Consider the following 20,716-nt stretch of genomic DNA (forward strand, 5'->3'; position numbering starts at 1 on the left):
CTGAAACTGTTCTTAACCTGAGGTACCACTTTAGCTAATGGGGCCTCCCGCTGCCGCCGCACCGCAGCGCGATTTCTGTTCTCATTCTGAAGCAAAGTTCTTAACCTGAGGTACTATTTCTGGGTTAGCGGAGTCTGTAACCTGAAGCGTTTGTAACCTGAAGCATCTGTAACCCGAGGTACCACTGTACAACTGTAAAGATTAAGCTAAAGAGGTTTAAAAGTCAAATAAGGATGCCAGTGAGGGTTTCAAAAAGGTGGTAGTAGATCAAAGTGGTTGCTATATCATTTTGAATGATTCAAAGTTCTAAGATTCTGATATGGAAAAAAGGGTTGTTGTCAACATAGTGCTGAGAAGAATGTAATTCTTGTGTGATGGAACATCCCCCCTTTCCTCTAGCAGACACCCCTAATCCGCTCTACGGGTTCTCCCAACCCCCCAAAGCAAATCTGGGGACAGGGGGCAAAGGGGGGGGGGAGGGCAAGTCCTGCTGCACTAATGTTAATCCTTGCACTAGTTCAAACATTCATTTCAGTATTGCCCTGGATGTCTAGACCCTGAAGCTATTTGTTTTTACTTTCAGACCTCTCCTGACAGTTAACCACCATAGAAGGTGGAGGAGGGTGGGGAGAATATAAATAGTATAAATACAAGAAATAAATACAAGAAACACAGGAAGCACTTGGATCAAGTAGCAAAAAAGCCACCTAGCCAATGCCTCTGCAAAAATCATGAAGCTAATTGAAGGAAAAAACAGAACACTATATTATTATTATTATTATTATTATTATTATTATTATTATTATTATTATTACTATATATGACCACTTCAGCAAGACTTGATGAGGTCCTACAGAAGTTTCACATAGTCTGTGTGTGTGGGAGGAGAGAATGGCCAACAATGCTACCATAAAACAGGTATATACAAACTAGAGAAAATCCAACAATTTACTTATAATTAATGTTGAAGTATCAAGCTCCAACAGTACCTCTACAAGAATATCACTGTTCAACACTGCTATTAATAAATGGATGCAGAAACATTAAAATACAGGTGAAATACTATCAAACAGTATGCAGGAAGAAGTGCACATGGAATTGGAGGATGCCTTGAAGTTCCCACTGATGAATGACCAGTTTATAATGTAGCTTGCCACTTCAGGTTTGCACACAACTGTGTGGGAACCTCAGCCTGTATTCAGGCACTTTAATGTGTTCCTGAACGTTTCAGATATTAAGCTGGATGCGAAGAAAGTAACTGAAACTTTCGCAATGAGATAGTCACAAAAGGAAAAGCAAACATGTAGGCCACCATACTGCTGGAGATGATTTTGGGAAATTAAATGGTAATCAGATAAAAATGCACTGCTGTTGGCTACTCTCTTTTGGTTCTCTTTATTACTTATTCTGCAAAGTTTAAGAGCAAAAGTGGTTGGGAGAAAACTTCTGGTTGCTAAAACTAGTTTGTATCCAGATGAAGTGTTATGTTAACTTAAAAATATAAAGCCTGTCCAAATTTAACATACGCACTCCAAGTCAATGCAACCAATTGCCCTTCTTCTGTATGTCCATGTTAAACAATGCAAACTGAAAGAACATTAAAATAAAAGCAAAGAGCGCATGATTCAAAATTTTGGATAAAAGGTGAAGGAACTATGAAGGGCAAAGTTAAAGTGGGGTGCAAAAAATAAGCAATTATTCTTCCATTCTTATGTGTATAGTGCAAGAGACCACTGCATACTGATTAAAGAAGTATATATTAAAGGACCTCCAAGTTTTTAAAATAAAATAAACTTGCCTAAATCTTGCAATTTGCGAAATTATTTTAAAACCTGACAACCAGCTTTTAAGGTTACAGTGGTACCTCAGGTTACAGACATTTCAGGTTACAGACTCTTCAGGTTACAGACTCTACTAACCCAGAAATAGTACCTCAGGTTAATAACTTTGCTTCAGGATGAGAACAGAAATCGCACGGTGGCAGTGGAAGGCCCCATTAGCTAAAGTGGTACCTCAGGTTGGTACCTGAGCATTATCTTCATTAACATGCTTAAGGCAGAATAGACTATAAATTTCACTCAAATATACAATGCTTTATTGAATTCACATATACACACATGGCATTTCTATCTGCCATAATTAACATGTGAAATTATATGTACAGCCTGACTTCAGACAGGCTATCCAGTGATGGCCAAACTTGGCCCTCCAGCTGTTTTGGGATTACAATTCCCATCATCCCTGACCACTGGTGCTGTTAGCTAGGGATGGTGGGAGTTGTAGCCCAAAACGGCTGGAAGGCCAAGTTTGGCCATCACTGCTATACGATGTAAATTATTGTCAATGCACATAACTAAGTCAACCAAGTCTTTTATTCAATCTTCTCTTTTTGCAGGATGCCTCTATTGCAGTGAGTGGAAAACTGTGGCCATCCAGTTGTTCTTGTACACCAAACTCATGGCAGCATGTTCAATGATCAAGGGCAATGGGAATTTTAGCCCAACAACATGTGGAGAGCCATAGTTTTGCCATTCCTGCTTTAGTCCATAACTCCTAATTCAGACAATCTACAGCTAACCTCAGAAACCATGTTCCTTTTTTAAAAATGCAAAAAAACAAACATACTAGAAATCAAGATCACCACCACAAGCATTAGCATGGCTATCCTAGTTTTACATAGGCCGAAAGGAATAACCTTTATACAGGAGTGGCCTACAAGCTCCTCACAGGCAAGATTACCACTTTTGCCTTTAACCCCAAAAAGGAAGGAAGAGTTCCTTTGGATCTGATGACACTGCGCCACACAGCTTGTGCCATTATTATCCCTCTGAAAGTCACAAAACTGGAACAAAGGTTCTCGTTAACTTTGGGCAATGGGAGAAGCAGATGTGAGGAGAGTTGGAAGCAAGGACTTAAAAGCCACACCCTTTTGGAAAGTTGTCTTGCCATTTCTTATCCCCAACGAGGAAGACCACACATAGATGTCACACCTGGGGCGGCGGGGAGGAGTATATAAAGTTGACACACTGCGATACCTGAGAATTAAAATTACAGGGCACACGCTTAAAAAAAAAAAAAAAAGCAAGAAAGGAGTAGGTGGTGAGGGGAAAACAGGGAAAGCAGCTTAGAGATCAAACCGCCGTAGAGAGAGGAGTGAAGAATGAAAGATAAATCGTGGGTTTTCTTCGCCACTCGCCCCCACCCCCGCTTGGCAGGAAGCGCGACTAGGCCTTCAAGCCCCCGGCTTCCCCCGCCACTGTGATGCAGCCGAGGCAGTCACAGGCCTCGGGAAGGGATCCCAGTGACAGGACGAGGAGGAGGAGGAGGAGGAGGGCCGCCCTCCTCTTCCTCCAGTCGGGGGAGGTGAATGGAAAGAGGGCGCCCGACCTCCCCGAGAAACAGGGGCTCTCCTCCCCGAGCCCTTCCCCTCGGGCCTGGCCTCCCCACGCACCCACCCAGGCCCTCGGGACCGGAGAGACCCCAGCCCGGCAGCCCCGGCCAGGCCTGGCCCCTTTTGCCCGCTGCCCTCCCCGACCACGTACTCACCCCCAGAAGCCGCAGGGGCAGCGGGGCGGCAAGCTGGGGGCTTTGCTGCGCTCGCTGCCGGCGTCTCCCATGGCGGCGGCGACGTTGGCGGCCGCAGCAGCGGCGGATCTCAGGGCCGAGGCCGGGGGAAGAAGGAAGGGGCAGCTCCAGGCGGAGGGTCCAGGCCGGGGCTCGAAGCCGGGATTCCAGGCCGGTCAGCTGGAGTCGGGCGCTACCACTGCGGCGGCAGCGGCGGGGCGGGTGGGTAGCTGAAGCGAAGGCGGCGGCGGCGGCGGCGGAAAAGGAGGCGGCCGCGCCCTCTGGTGCTTGAGGTGACACTGAGCGGCGGGCGGCGGCTGCCGGGGGGTTGTGACGGGCCCGCAACACGCTAGCCCCGCGGGCGGCGCGCGCCCCCTGACCCAACAATGCCCTCGGCTCCTCCCCCTCGGGGCGAGTGAGGTGGTCTTGCCCGGCCACAGGATCTGCTGGGAGAGGAGTGTACCAACGTCCGGAAATGGGTGGGGGGCTGCCGGGGACGGGTGGGGAGGCCAAAGCCGAAACGGGGAGCTGAAGCGAAGGCTTGTGTTACCACAGCTTTAAAGCGGAAAGCTTCCAGGGGCGAATAAGCTCGAGAAGAGTGGTTGGGGAAAGACCGGGCACCCCCCGTACCATGATCTGCTAATGGTACGGTCTGAAGAGATTGAGTCCGGGGTGAGGCAGATAAGGCTCTGCGCATGCGAGTCAGCAGAAACCCGGAAGTAAGCGTGAAGTAAAGAGTCACTCCTAGGAGTTTCCCCTCCCCCGCGCTGGTGGAATTCCCTGTCTAGGCAGGAGCAATCCCGGGAATTCCTGTTGGGGCTGCCCTACTGGCGTTGTTCGCGGCTGCTTTCTTCCCTCTCCTCAGCCTTAGCACTAGAGGGAGAGGGTTGGAGGAGCCAGGCTGCAAGCTTATGCACACTTCCCCGCGAGTAAACCCGGTCGAAGTGTGTTGGATTTACTTGCTGAGTAAACATTTGTAGGGGCTGCGTTGATAATAGTCTCCAATTTAAAAGGAAGAGCCAGGATAAATAGCTTTCTCCTCTTTTCCTTAAACAGAACTTAATGCACCTTTACCAAGTGGCATGATGACAACAACCACACACACACAAAAACAACCCAGGTGGAGGCGGAGGTCCCCCAGCCTGTACGTTCTGCACCTAAATTTTGTATTGTGCTGCTGCTGTTTAAAGTTACAAGCGCCCGTCCCATTATTAAACCTGCTTTTGGCTAGTGCCTTGTGATGGCTTTGTGGTACTGGATCTTATGACATTTCTTTTAAAAAAGAGAAACATGGAAAAGGTTATGTTTTGCAGGTGTTAAAATAGGTGTAGAATGTGATCCTATGAGTGATTATTCAGAAGCAAGACCCCCTATTAGTATTAAAACACCTGAAGCTGCTAAAAGAATGAAGAATCCAGGACCACTTTAACAAATTTATTTAAGGGACCACCTAGCACCATCATAAACCATCTTTCTGGCACTAAGCTAAAACTCAATGGATTATGATTAGCTTGCTAATGGCCTATTTGATGAAATATTCTGCAGAGACGGGGTTCTGCTGGGTCTGTTTATGGATTATTGAAATGGTGTTACTGAAATTTATTGGTACGGTTTTGTGCTACACATTTGTGCCTTAACTTTTTTAGAAGTTGTTTAGAGATTTCTTGCAGTAAGTGACTAATAAGTCATATAGGTAGCAATACCAACATTTAAAATGTTTTAAACATTGGAGTAAAATGACTTTGGAATGTATAAAATATAGGCTGAGATTATTATGCATTTATTCAGCAGAATTTGCATGCCAATTGTAAAGAAAATCTCTTAAGTGGTTGAGTTTAAAGTATGCAACATAAACACAGTGATCATTCACAACAAAAGTAATCAGTGATAACACAATCGGCCTTAATTTCCTATGTTAATTAATATATGTAGTAAGATAGAAAACCACTACATTTATAGCCATAGATATACACGTGAACTTCTTTTTAAACAAGATCTGTATTCATTTTCAAGTTGCACATCACACATAACATAACAAACAACACATTAACCACGTTGCTTAAAATATCACATCAGATTCTTACAGTTCACGCCAAAAAAAATTACCACATATTACCATGAGATATCTGGGGGTTGTAAACATGGTCTTCTCAATGTATATCATCCAAAAGTGGTTGCCACACATTATAGAATAGGTGGGGGTTAGAATTCTCTTTGGTCCTACAAATTCAGTGTTAAAGCCCAAAGCAGTACATTATTGCATCGCTATTTCCATATGCGCCACTGCAAGGAGGAACATTAAAAGTTCTTTATGAGCAAATGGTGGAGCAGACATGTCCTTGATTCCAAGAAAAGAAAGTTGAGGGGAAGGTTGTAGGCCATTTTGTGTATTAAACTCAATTTGAACTTCTTGACATTCCTCAGTCTCATACCTGAATCTGCCATTAAAGTTTCTTTCGTATGGCCACTTTCAGGTAACCAGCAGATTCTGATACCATTTTTGTGCCCATTTGTACTGCAGTGTAGAGAGATGGGTCTGTCTGAATTCCTATGTATGTACAATGGTACCTCGGGTTAAGTACTTAATTCGTTCCGGAGGTCCGTTCTTAACCTAAAACTGTTCTTAACCTGAAGCACCACTTTAGCTAATGGGGCCTCCTGCTGCCGCCGCACTGCCGGAGCACGATTTCTGTTCTCATCCTGAAGCAAAGTTCTTAACCCGAGGTACTATTTCTGGCTTAGCGGAGTCTGTAACCTGAAGCGTATGTAACCTGAAGCGTATGTAACCTGAGGAACCACTGTAGAATGCAAGAAGGCATTATTGGCAGATTAAAAAAAAAACTCATTATAGGGTTACTGGATGTCCCCGTTTCCCGGGGATAGTCCCCGGATTTGCAAATTTGTCCCTGGACAAATTCCATCCCCGGAATGTCCCCGGATTTCATCTAATGTCCCTGGGAAATGTGGCAGCGGCAGTGGCAATCTCAGCAGCCCAGAGCCAGCCTGGTAGTGCAGTTGGTTCTGGCTGGCTTCAGGAGCTGCCCGCTGCCATAGCCCCCGACATTTTGCCTTGCTGGAAGTCCCCATATGATGGGTTGCGCACAAGACACATCATATGGGGACTTGCTGTAGGGGCTGAAGATGCAGTGCTGGGTGCCGCCGCCGGGCGAGAGCTACGTGGGGCCGTTGAGCTCGGTGCACCACTGCAACCTGGCGCTCAGCTTGCGCTCAGCTTGCCGTCGGCGCTGCTGCCCAGGGCCGTCGGCTTGGTCTCAGTCTCCAACTGGTGCTTGGGCGGCTGCAGCTGCTGCTCAGCTTCACCATTGTGCTCCTCGACTTGCAAGCAGTGGCTCGCTTGTCAGCCAGCTTGTCGTTGGCCATCGCGGACAAGAGGCAAGCAGGAGATGAGCTGATCCAGCCCAAGCACGCCTCCTCCCACTCCCACTCGCTCACCACTGGCTCTGCCCCGGACCCGCTGACTGGGCATGGTGTGGCGTGGATGGGTGGCCGCCGGACGGTGCCTGCACATGAGACGCCCAGACAGGCGGGCAGGGCAGCAGCAGGAGGAGGGGGCTTCTGCTAACGCTTACTTCCGAGTAAGCCTGTAGGGGATCGCAGTGCAAGGAGGGGGAGGGAGGGAGGGGGGAAGCATGGCTAGTGCTTCAAGAAAGGCCAGGACCCAGAGGAAGGCCGTGTAACAGAAGAGACTACAGAAGAGAAGATATTAATTCTTTATTTTTTTAAATAACTTTTTTCCTCTCTTTTCTTAAAAAAATTATTGATTGATTGATTTTTTTGAAATAAATCTGGTAACCTAATTGTAAATTGCATTGCTGATGAAAAGCAGTGTATAAGAATACCACATAAATAAGATGAATAGGTGAATGAACATTTGTCACTAGCTCCTGCATGAAATGGGAGCTCATTAGGACCATTTTCTAAAAAACTGCAGCTGGAGGGGGAAACAGAGTTGATTTCCGCCCCCCTTCCAAACTAGCCCTGTTCATGTGTGTTTAACAGCAGTCATTATGAAACTAACAAAGCCAATGAACCATTTTCTGTCTCTTTATCTTTGTGTTGGGAATAGGCCTGTTAAAATTTTGCATGTCAGGGTACTATGAAATACATATGACTAAGCAAACCAGGCCTGGTGAGGACCTTTAAATGCAAGCCATTTGATACTTCTAGTAATGCTGGAAATACCGAGGCAGCAAAAAAGACCTTTCCTGAAGCGTTAAGCCGGGGATGTGCTACAGAATAAATCCACAGTTTACACTCACTTTACTTATGTGATCCATGCGGGTGTGGGGTGGGGTGGGAATAAGTGGTGAGCAGGGAAAACTTTTCATTCCCTGTTCTCCATTTATTGATATACAGTGGTACCTCTGGTTGCAGACGGGGTCCATTCCGGAGGCCCGTTCGCAACATGAGCAGAACGCAACCCACGTCTGCACATGCGTGGGTCGCAAATCGCCGTTTCTGTGCATGCGCGTGATGTCATTTTCCGTGACTGCGTGTGCACGAGCAGCAAAACCCGGAAGTAACCTTTTCCGGTACTTCTGGGTTGCCGCGGGACGCAACCTGAAAATGCTCAACCTGAAGCATACGTAACATGAGGTATGACTGTATATTTTCCACTCACAGACCTAGTGGATTTTCCTTCCTCACTATGCTCTCAGAAAGTTGCAGCAGGGCCCCAGGAAGCTTCCAGAGCTCTCACTCCTTGTCTCCCACAATTATATTTGTGAATAAATAGTAGCTACTACCTGTTTTATCACTATAGTAGCGCTAATTCTTAGGCAGTTTTTATTTGAGTAGAATGATAATTGTAAAAATGAAAGGGAGAGGGAGCTCATTGAAGTCAGTTGATTAGAAGACTGATAAGCCTGTTTAACGTGTGTGTGTGTGTGTGTGTGTGTGTGTGTGTAATCTCATATATGTGGAAGTGAGTCCCATGTAACTCTGTGGAAACTACCCATGATAATTCATGCATAAGACTGTGGTGTTAAGATTTGAAAGAGGAGCACATATTGTCCAAAGAATTGTGAATTAAAAGAAGAAAATATTCCTGAAAAACTATAGCCGTGCACAGTTTTCCTTTTAAAATGATGGCATTAGCATTTATGTGAATAACCACTCATCTTTGGATAATTAAAATTAAAAATAAAAACTTTACCAGTTCTCTACTCCAGGTGTGGGAGGGGACAGGAAGTATGTTGCTTCTTAAAGCTTTTTGTACAACAGTCAGAGCAATGTGGGTGTCTGTCTGTTACAGCAGAACGGGCCACACATCTGTGGAACTACTTTAGGCTTGTCCGCGATATTGCTCAAAGATGTGTGGTGCATCAGATACTATGAAGGGAGGCACACCCACAAAAGACAGTAAGATACAGTGACAAGAGCCTCCAAGTCTTTGTGAAGCTGTGGTCTGTACAAAGCCTATAATAGCTGCAGACTAGATGACAGTTCAGTACCCCAAGTGAGCCTTTGTGACATCACAGGTGACCACAGTTTTACAGTTCATTTGCAAGTGGCCTTTCTGGTGGTTGTGATCAAATGGAGCACTTTGCCTTTTGAAAATCAGAAGGGTTTTTTTTTTGGGGGGGGGAGTGTTTTGTAGCAGAAAGGTTTTCTCCTTTTTGTGGTTGTGTGATTAGGCAGAGATGCTCTGAATTGCACCTGGTTCCAGTTATTGTTAGAACCATACAGTATTATCCAGCTGTCTCTTCTGAATATTGTATTCTGGTGCATCCCTTTCTCATAATAACCTCATTTCCTTGCTTATTCCCTACCGTGCCCCATAGTTCTGAAATCATGGAGCACCAGCATTGACCCACTGCTATTTGTGATCCACAGCGATGTAAATCTGCCTGACCTAATGATTCATGAGCTGTATCTCTCCCTCTTCCCAAACTCGGTGTGTGAGACCATCCTGTTAATCTATATGTATTCTAGAAATCTAACTGGCCTTTAGGGTTGGTTGCCTTCAGCACCAGACTGAAACCAATGCACTTCAAATAACCAGGTAAAGGTTGAAACTTGAAAGGATGTGTTAATATAACACAAAAAAGAAAGCCGTATTTTTATTTTAAATGGGCCTTTCTTACATTTCATTTACTGTATTAGTTCCCATCAACTAGAGAGTCAATGTCTCTTATAAAATATACTGCTTTCAACAAACTTGGATGGAATCACATGGATAAATGGTGCCATTTTATCCCCTCAGAATTCTGTCTATAAGTAGCAGCTGGATATATTCAATGTACTTCAAGTGGAACCATTCCCACAACGAGTTCAGTTTTATCAGTGCCACTTCAGCTCCTGCTGTGATTCTGCTGCTTGTGTGTTTCTGTTTACCTTTTGAAATCCAACAAGATTCAGAGATAGTAAGCTGTAGCAGGACACAGATTCTCCATGTTTGTCCCAAGAGCTCATTTGCACCTAGGTTAAGTTTTGGGAGAAGTTGGTGCCGTTTCCCCCCCCCCAAATCCCAGGTGGACTCGATGACACATCTTGGTTTGGTTGTATGAAAGAAAGCTCCTCTTGATAGTGGAACTAATTTTTCTCCACAATGTTTCTGCTTGTGATTCAACTGTCAGTAGTGCTCCCTCAAGCATGTGCTGACTGAAGAGCCCCACACATGTGCATAGTAGGGAATGGATGTGCTGAAACAGCCTATTCAATCTGCTAAATCGACAGTAGGGTATCTGAGGGTTACCATATATCCGGAATTTCCTGGACATAACCGGTATTCGGCTCTCACAAACAGTGTCTGGACAGGAATTGTTGAAGTATCCAGGCAAAATATGGTAGGTGTGATAGCTCAAATAGAAGTGCTTTGTAGTTTTAGTGCTTTGTGAATTTGGCACCTTTTCCTGCTGCCATGTTCAACAAGGGCCAAATCACAGCTGGGAAGGAAAAACCGGAAGCATTCTTATGTGTGCTCCCCAATTCTTCCTTTGCAAGCCACAGGTTCAAATTGAATGTCATATGACATCAGATGATAGACAGGTGAGCAGCTCCACCCACCTCTCAAAGTAGCCCATAAATGGTGCCATTTTAGTGGATTATATCACTGCATTTGAGGAAAGCTTCAGCTCTTGAATTTAATGTTTCAAGCAAGGGAGACATTGTGCTTCCCTAACTAGGTGTATTCCATAGATTATTTTTATTATGAATTTATATCCAAAGGAGCCCAGGGCAGCATATACTGCATTTCTGAGATTATTTGACAATATTACTGTTGCCTTTAATGCCTTTTAAGCAACATGTAAGACTTAATTTTCATTGGCTTTTAATCATCAGCGTGATAAAGTCCTCATTCGAGCTGTAAATAATTGAACTATTTAGTCATTCCTGATATTTCAGATCCCCCAGCTTTTTACTATAATTTTTCCAATTTGTTTCTGATTACCTATCTTAAGTTAGCCAGAGCTCATTGCAGCTGAGTCCTAATTCCTGTGCATCAGGTGCCTGAGAGGTATATTGTAAAACAACAAAAGACCAACACTTGCAACCAACTGTGTGTGATTCATCTGCTAAGTTAGTGCCCAGGCACTAGGCTGGGAACCGAACACAAATCCTGAAGCAAAGCCACATGTTGTAACTAGTATCTTTTTATTTGCAGGTAATTCAAACCTGTGTGTTTAAGATGACATGTTTTATGTAGGTCCTGTCACCAGTGCCACTCTACACGAGTCATGTGTAATAGCACCTGTCTGGGCTCTCTTAATTGCTTTGTTGCCAGCAGCGTCTTGGAGAAACAGAAATCTGTGTAGATTCTGCATTATAAAAGCCTTTAAAATAAACTAAAAAAAGAAAGAAAAGCACTGCTGTGGTTTCCTTCTCTCTCTCCTTCCTCAATTTCCACAATTTAATCACGTCCTGCCTGTTAATCTTTTCTGCCTGCCATTTCCCTTCAGTGTTTTAAAAGGGTGATATTCTAAGAGAGATGTGATCTGAGGGAGAAGAATAGAATGCCAACTTACTGGTGCATGTGTGTGTTTTAAAAAGCGATTATTTCAATCAGATGAAGGGTCTCTCTTAACAGATTGGAACCATATGAGTGGCTTTCCTCATTTTACGGTAATTTAGCCCTCAAGATGGGAAGGAAGATGGGTGCCTCTTGTCGTCCACTTCACCTGCCCCTCTTTAGGGTTTTCTATAGTGTATCTCTATTAGCAATCATATCACAACCAAAATAAACAAGAAAGAAACGGATTGATTATATACAGGCACAACTCTTGTCTAGTTGTTTTGAAGCAGCAGCTTGAAGGTGTTAGGGCCCATCCCCGTAGGGTTGTCAACATGTCCAGAACAAAAAAAGGAATGACCTGGCTGCATTGTGAGTTTGTTTCTTTAATCGTTGAGCAAACTGCCACTTTTTCCTCTGTAAAATTCAGAGATAATGATAAAACTTACGTTTATTCATTTTTTTTTACTTCAAAAATTGCAGTAATCAAGAAAAGATATTAAAGAGCGTGGATTTTTATTTTTTTTTACACAATTGGTATAGGATATTGTAGAAACTGCCTTCATCCTTCAATCCAGGCAAGTGAATGGAACAACAACAAAAAATCAAATGACAGAAGGATAGCCCTGAAGAGTAACTTGAATAATATACTGATTTTAAGGTGATTGAGCAAATGTATCAAACACAGTTTGTTTGCTTTTGAAATTTGGTCATATTAAGCATCACAACAGTTGCAGTCCAAACACAGTGAGAAGCTACTCTGTATGTCATTACATATACTGAAGATGTTCAGATATATGTCTTGGTTAACACTCTGTATGGTGGAAGAAGACTCATGCCTTCTCTTCCCCATTGCAACCCTGGTGTGCTCCAAGAAGGACAGAGGTCTGGAATATGGGGGGGGGGGGGATTGGGAGAAATCATGCAGAGTCAGCTGGGATGAATGGCATCTCCCATTCACACAACCCACCCCCACCTAGTTTCCCCCCTAATTCCCCACTCCTCTGCCGCACTCCTTGAGTTTGCACTGCATTGGTTACCACAGGGTACTGTTTTTTTAAATGCTAAATCAAGAAGATCTTTAATCTAGCTTTTTCTGTTTTGAAAACTATAAATTTTCCAATCTGGGAGCTGGTGCAGCAAATGGGTGTCCTCCCTCCACCTGCCAATCTGCCTTGGTCAGCATGAGTAGTGGGCTGTGGAAAAAGTGGTAGCTAAACCACTCCATTAAGCCCTGCTACTGCCAGCCAGAAGTATTGATTGACCCCTACATCACCAGCCAGTGGGCATTTTCAGAATAATTAAATTTGACCATTATTGTTGGCGACTTGTGCATTCTTCATGTCCCCACCCTGTTGTATGAATCTGGTCTTTCAATGAAATGTGAAAGTCGCTACAGACTTGTGAGCCTGATTATCCACTAGACTGGTTTGATGGCAAATCCTGATTCTGCTTTCTATGCAAAGCATATTTCTGCCTAAATCACGTACGAGGCTTTCCATTGAGGCAATATAAAAGAACTGTAATTTTTGGAAGCAATAGACATATCTATAGATCATCCGTAAGAGTTGGCCTCTCGGAAACTGCATATGACTCAGGCCAAATAATGCTGTTAAGAGATGTTTTAGCTGATTATATCTCTATTTTTCACTATTAGGCAGATTGTATTTATTTTGCAGCTCCTGAAAAGACAGTAATGGGTCCTGAGAATTTAATCAATGTGAAAGCTTTAGAATGCCCCTGCCTTCCTGTGGCTTTCCTGTAAATGGATGGCCAGCCATTTTAAGTGGAGGATCAAGCAAATTAGAGACTTCTGTTACATATCTAGGTGAAAACATTCAGTAAAAGCAGCATAAATTTCACTAACAGCATGTTTAAACTGTGTTACCAAAGCATGGACAATAAAGTCCAATGTTGTTTTCTCAGCTCCTGGGCACTATCTTATCTTCTTTCTTCTTTGGCGATCACTCGTAGCTAGGTAAAATTGTCTTCCGTGAACATGGTCTTAACAGTGAGTCCAATTCTGGATCCATTTATCCTTCCACAGTGGGGAAATAGGTTTCCGGGGGGGAGTTGATCACAATGAGGGTTTGCCAAGTATGCCTTCCTCTTACCACGTTTTCCACTTTCGTTCAAGTGTCTTCAAAGCCCATGACACCTTTGGTCAGTGGCAGAGGAAGCCGCCCGGGGCGGGGCGAAGGCGGGGCACGCTGCCTGTAGGGACGGGGCACATCACGGGGCCTCCCGAGTCTGCCTGCCTCCTCCCACTCAACCACCCTACAGCTGGGGGGGGGGAGGCAGCGGGCAGACCATTTGGGGCAGCGCAGAACCTGCGGGCGCCCAAGCCACCATGTCACTCCCAGGAGAGATGTGTGGCTCGGGTGCGCTGCAGGCCCCACTGTCAGTGCTGCCCGGCATTTTGTCACCCCCCTCAGTGGTGACACCCGGGGCGCACCGCACCCACCTTCCTCCGCCCCTGCCTTTGTTAAGGGCTGTTCTCCAAATGGAGCGCTTGCAGGCCAGTGTTTCCCAATTGTCAGTGCTTATTCTAAAATTTGCCTTGAGAGAGTCTTTAAACCTCTTTTGTTGACCATCAGCATTATGCTTTCCATTTTTAAGCTCGGAATAGAGTAGCTGCTTTGGAAAATGATAACCAGGCATCCAAACAACAGGACCAATCCAACAAAGTTGATATTGAAGAATCATTGCTTCAACACTGGTGATCTTTGCTTCTTCTAGTACACTGGCATTAATTCACCAATCTTCCCAAGTGATATGTAAAAATTTTTGGAGACACCGTTGATGGAATCTTTCAAGGAGCTGGAGCTGGTGTTTTCCTGGGGAGAGCATTACACAAACGAAGAGCCACCGCAGAAAAGACCTGTTCTCTTATGTTGCTTCCCTCCAGACCTCTCAGACGATGCATGTCACAGGGTCTGAGCTCGCTCTTATGGGGAGAAGTGATCCTTGAGGTATTGTGGTCCTGAGCCATTTAAGACTTTATAGGTCAAATCCAGCACTTTTAATTAGGCCCAGAAACTATTTGGCAGTCAGTGCAGTCAGGCCAAGATCACAGTAATGCGCTCAAACTGTCTTGCCTTGGTGAGCGACCTGGCTGCTGAATTCTGCACTAGCTGAAGTTTTTTCCAGGCACATTCTTGTGGATTTAACAACTGGAAATTAGCAAGTAAAGTTTTTCTGATACGATGGGGAAGTTTCACTTACTAAATTTCCACCTGCTAGGAGGATGGGTGGGGAGCCTGCCCTATCAAGTGCCAGGTAGAATAGGACCACAACTGCCATTACCACCAGCACAAAAAAGGTGATAACAAGATGATGTCAGTACCCCCTATCCCAAATAAAATTGTGTATTTGGACTCTCAATTATGTGCTTCAGGCCCTGTGCATATAGAAAGCTAGTTGAAATCAATGGTGGAGCAGTTAAGTAGCTAATTGATCTGAACCGATGCTCAATAACAAACAAAAATCAGGAGTTAATGATTGGTTGGAGAATCTTCAGCTAAGAAGCCACCCCCAAGGTTTAATCCCAAACCACTAAGAAATTACAGAAGTCAGCAACAAAGTGTATTTTGCATTGGTTTGCCAACTCTTCAAATGACCATTGCAGCGATAACTTTTAAGATCAGCTTGATGTGCAAACATAACTGGGTAATACTATTTATCTTCATGTTGTATAAAGCTTCACCTTTGGCCAGCTGATAACTGAATTTTAAAGATACTGTTAAAGGTCCAACATAGGCTAGATTTCTACTAGCCAGTTGGCAGCCTTCCTTATTAATCAATTAATTAATTAATTAATTATCCCACATTTCTTAAGGAAACTTAGAACATTTGAAAACATTATAAATTATAAATGACAAAATAATAACAAGCTAGTTAAAAAGAATAAAGTACATCACAATGTATTTAAAACCAACAATTCTTGCCCTCTGATTCTGTGTTTATTTATTGCACACAGAATAATGTTTATCCTGGACCTTTAACAGTTACTGTATAGAAAAAGGAAGTCCACCATTGCAGCTTCTAAGGTGGTGGTGGTGAGGCACCTTCTGAAATCCCCTCTTCTGTTTCACTTGTATAGGCTGCTTCTCAAAATCGTGAAGCATTCTGCAAACATAGAAACTGAGCTTTGGACAACAAAGTTAGATGCAGCATGAAGATGCTGTAATGGGGGGTGGGGGGAGACTTAACTTCACATTTTTTAAGAAGAGAAAACAACCAACCCAATACAACCAACCGTTCAAGGCTCAAGCTTCATGCCCAAATAAAGTGGCACGCCGCTACTCATAAACCAGGCATAGGCAAACTCGGCCCTCCAGATGTTTTGTGACTACAACTCCCATCATCACTAGCTAGCAGGACCAGTGGTCAGGGATGATGGGAGTTGTAGTCCCAAAACATCTGGAGGGCTGAGTTTGCCTACGCCTGTCATAAACAAAGCCCAAACTGGCACCCACACTGATTTCGTGTCTAACATCACATAGATAAAACCAGGGGTACTAATAACACCCCTAGCCCCACACCAAGAACCACCATCTAAGGTCCACCTGAACACACACCTGTGCTGCGCTGCACTAAACCTTGATCACAGAAACCCAGGGCTGCAGGGCCTGGGCATCGCCAGGATTTTTGTTGGGTGACGGGGAGGACTTGGTTAGGGAGGCAGGACTTTTGTTAGGGGAGCAGAACTGATGTGATTGGTGAGTTACCGGTAAGTATTTCATTGAATTAGTTGATCTAGGCAGGGCAGCTGCCCCCCCCCCCCCCGGCTACGCTCATGCTACAGGGGGTGTTACAGGACTTCTATTCCTACAAGCTGCAGAAAATCCACAGCCGAAGCCTCCTCAGCAGATGGTTTTCCAGTCTCTGCTGAAAGGAACAGAGGAAGCTGTCTTACACTGAGTCTGCCTTGCTCAGTATTGCCTGCGATCCTCGGAAGCAGCTCCCGAGGGTTTCCCATAGGTGATGCTGGGAACTGAACCTGGAATCTTCTGCATGCAAAGCGGATGTTCTCTCACCAAGCTATGGTTCTTCCCCAAACCTCCTTCCATAAATGCAGCACGAGGCAATCCTTTATTCTGCAGGAATCCTCCCGCAGTGGAAAGCGATGTTATTGCAAGTTGACCATGACCATTTCATGGTCAAAACTTTAACTCTATTTATTTAAATAGGTGCTCAAAAATGCACTATATTATGGGACATTGCTTTCGGAAAGGGTGTGTAGAAGGCAAACTTGTGTTCAAAAGGGAAATTTTACATTAATTAATTTTGTGAGGACTTTTTTTTTAAGAACTGCATGGAGAAATTGGGTAAATCAAAGTTAAGATAGGAAAAATAAGGAACTAAGAAAAACAGAAATTTACAGACTTGTCTATCTCTACTTGGGAGCAGGCCCCAATTCAGTGCTATGGGGTGGGCATCTGAGTAGAAACCAAGGAAGAAAATTTGTAATATATTTCTCCAAGCGGCTGTCTCTCTGTCCTCTCGCAACCGGTTACCAGAGATCTTCCCTCTAAGTCTGCCATCACATAGAACTCTCACAGAACCTTTATTTTATTGACGTGCCTAATTGCCCCTAGCAGCTGAGAAGCTTGCCAGCTGTTGATTTCCTATGGTGGGCTGCCAGGTTTATTGGAGGGATGGCTGCTACTGAGTTTCCAACAGCAGAAACTAAATTTTGACGTACAGAAAAGCATTCCTATGCCAGGGAAAGCATCAATTTCTCTGAAGCAGGTTGCAGTTACAAAGCGACTGAAAAAGAACCAAGTTTACTTGTGTGGTTTTTGTTTTTGTTTTAAAAAATCCAATTCCTTGGTGCTTGTCTGCCAGATAAAACTGCCAGGAGCTGTGGAAGCAAAAATATTGTATCCTTCCCGACCCTGACTTTTAGCATCCCCACACCCTGTGTCTAATTCTGCTTTGGATTGATCCACCTGAATTCTCTGTGGTATTGACAACTCCCCCTGCCTTTGAAACTAATAATGCCAAGGCTGTCTTTGTTTTAAAACGACAAACTTAATTTTTGTCCTCTAAAGTTCTTACATTGGCTCATGAAAGCAAAAGCTTTCATCTGTCTCTGGAACACCTGCTGGGACACATTGGCATGGCAGGTGCTAATATAAGTTTAGTGTTGTGCTGCTATTAAAGTACATTAAGAGTGATCTTTCAGGGACCGTCAGGTGGTCCAAATTCAAAGGTGTTTGTTTTTTTTCTAATAAAAAAAAAGGAAGGAAGAAAAAGAGGCACAACAAAATGCCTCTCTAATGATCCAAATAACTGCTAGATGCCTTGCCTGTGGCTTGTTACAAGTTTTTAGCTATGTTCAGTGAGAGAAGGTTGTGTTCAGGTTCCTCAGAAAGCCCCCCGGAAGGAATGTGTTAAAGAAAATGTTGTGGGAATCAGATGTGCTGGAACCAGAGCCAGTTTGGGTGGGTGGGGTGCAAAGAGATGGATTTCAACAAGATGCCCTCAGTAAGTCCCCTCCCCCCTTTCTGTCACCTACGTGTGCAACTCTCAGGGGCAGCCCCCCAAATTTTTTTGCTGCCTGAACTAGAACAACAAATGGTGTCCCCTTCTACCAAGTCGAAATGAATACTGCTCAAGTTATTTTGGTACTTGAGGCAGAAAATTCCACAAGCACTTCTCCCCCTCCCTGGCAGAATAACACAATACTGATAAATAGCTAACAATTTGCTGCCCTTTTATGACATCCATAATCAGCTGCCAGAATCGGCTGCCACACTATACCTCCCTGACCTTTATCTCCTTTCTCCATCTTTCTTTGCTCTCCCTCACCCCTTAATCTGTTTAGTTTTATCCCCCCCCCCGCCCCCGCCATTTGCTCAATTACGGATCTGGCAGGTCATATCACAAACACTGCTGCTTGGGATGGGATGAGCAGAAGCATTATTTATTTGCCTCAGCTGTTTCTGTCTCACCTTTTACAGTGCAACCCTATACCTGTCTATTCAGAAGTAAATCCCATTGAATTTAAAATGAGTTCCTCCCAGGTAGTGATAGATATTTGCAGCTTTGAAATGCCTGCGTGGACAACAGTTTCCACTTGCATCTGTATGATGTTAATCCACTGGCAATTAGTGCATATGCAAACAGTGGCCTTTTCCCCCACCCCCACCCCTTCCACCAACACTGTCAAGGAGGATTCAGCATGGGGCACAATCAGGGCAGGCTTAATGGATAATACAGTAATAATAATAATAATAATAATAATAATAATAATAATAATAATATATTTATTTATACCCCACCCATCTGGCTGGGTTACCCCAGCCCCTCTGGGTGTCTCCCAACAGAATACAGTGGTACCTCGCAAGACGAATGCCTCGCAAGACGGAAAACTCGCAAGACGAAAGGGTTTTTGGTTTTTTGAGTTGCTTCGCAAGACGATTTTCCCTATGGGCTTGCTTCGCAAGACGGAAACATCTTGCAAGTTTGTTTCCTTTTTCTTAAAACCGTTAATACAGTTGCGACTTGACTTCGAGGAGCAACTCATATCACGCGGTGTGGTAGCCTTTTTTGAGGTTTTTGAAGACTTTGGTGATTTTTGAAGCTTTTCCAAAACTTTTCCGACACCGTGCTTCGCAAGACGAAAAAACTCGTGGAATGAATTAATTTCATTTTGCGAGGCACCACTGTATTAAAAAGATGATAAAACCTCAAACATAGGGGAGCAATGCCTCCCCATAGCTGTGGACAGTGGAAGTAGGAATCCAACAATTTCAAGAGGGCCACAGCTTCCCCATCTCTCAAAGTAGAGATGTTCAAGATGTGAGACACACCTTGCCCTTCCTCATCACCCACTTTCCTTCAAGAAGTGGTTGGGCACTATGCGTAGGGTCTTCCAAGATGATCTTGTGATACGTGGGAGCAGGCAGTCTCTTGGACAACCTTTTAAAACCGTAAATAGTTTGGGATCAGAGTAGAGCACCACTTGTGCGTTTCTCTCAACATGATTGTGATCATTTATTTATTTAATAAAATTTATACACTGCTGGACTGTAAAAACAACTACAACAACCCTCAAAGCAGTTTACAATAAAATAAAATAAAACAATAAGATCAAGTAAAAGAAGAGAGATTCACAACCATACTTTAAAAACCATACAAAAGTTAAAAGGCTAAAACCAATTAAAATTACCTCAGCTCTCTAAGCATCTAAGGAGGCTTGTCTAAACCAAAATGTTTTTAGCAGGTGCCAAAAGAAAGCAGGACAGTAAAATTACAGCGAAGAGACAGCAGAGCTGCAGACATGCTTTGAAAATGCTATATAGCATGCCACAATGGCATTGCTACTATGCCATCAGTGTGTTGGGAGAGAATCTTAATGGACATTGTAGGGGGGTCTGGTTCACATGGAAAGCATATTTGCCTTCAGCAGTCATCTCTCCTTCAGGTCTTCCCCCAACATAAGGACAATGTTGAGGAATAGTCAACATGGGGTTCAGTGTGAGCAGGATGCCCAGACACAGTCCACTCTCTCTCTCCCTCTTTACAGAGTTTCAACTGCATGGAGAGAAACACCTGAGCAAGGCTTAAAACAGTGTGGTGTAGTGGTTAAGAGCGGTGGACTCCTAATCTGGTGAACTGGGTTTGCTTCCCCGCTCCTCCACATGCAGCTGCTGGGTGACCTCGGGCTAGTCACGCTTCTTTGAAGTCTCTCAGCCTCACTCACCTCACAGATTGTTTGTTGTCCGGGAGGAAGGGTAAAGGAGATTGTTAGCCGCTTTGAGACTCCTTAGGGTAGTGATAAAGCGGGATATCAAATCCAAACTCCCCCCCCCCTCCTCCTCCTTCCTAGACCTTTATCCTCCTGGAAACAGAGTGACAGACAGTGTAGCTCCTTCAAAATGGTATGTTCTCTAACACTTGAGCCAGCTAGAAACCCAATTACTGCATTTTTGCACCACCTGTAACTTTTGGACAGTCTTCAAAGGCAGCTCAACATAGCGTACATTGTAGTAGTCCAATCTAGATGTCATTGAGGAATTCAGTTAACCATGAAAGAATGTTATCTTGGAACTATCGAGGACAAAGGAACATTTCAACAAGGATATTGTGTGTGGATGCACAATGTTGTCACAAACGATGGAGCCTTTTGCATCTTTTTACCTTTCATTTCTCCTTTGCTACTTGTTTTCA

At 44.1% G+C, this 20,716-nt stretch overlaps 1 protein-coding gene across 1 annotated transcript in view; it reads right to left on the minus strand.

Annotated features, from left to right (window-relative positions):
- The window catches only part of ZFAND3 (zinc finger AN1-type containing 3), a 135,945-nt gene extending 131,980 nt beyond the window's left edge, over nt 1-3,965 (minus strand). The window contains exon 1 of the mRNA XM_028724390.2: nt 3,547-3,965. Within this exon, the coding sequence (XP_028580223.1) occupies nt 3,547-3,617 (71 nt within the window). The 5' untranslated portion in view covers nt 3,618-3,965. The remainder of the gene's footprint in view (nt 1-3,546) is intronic.
- Nucleotides 3,966-20,716: the final 16,751 nt, after the last annotated feature.

This window comes from Podarcis muralis, chromosome 3 (assembly GCF_964188315.1).
Source record: "Podarcis muralis chromosome 3, rPodMur119.hap1.1, whole genome shotgun sequence".
NCBI classification, from domain to species: Eukaryota; Metazoa; Chordata; class Lepidosauria; order Squamata; family Lacertidae; genus Podarcis; species Podarcis muralis.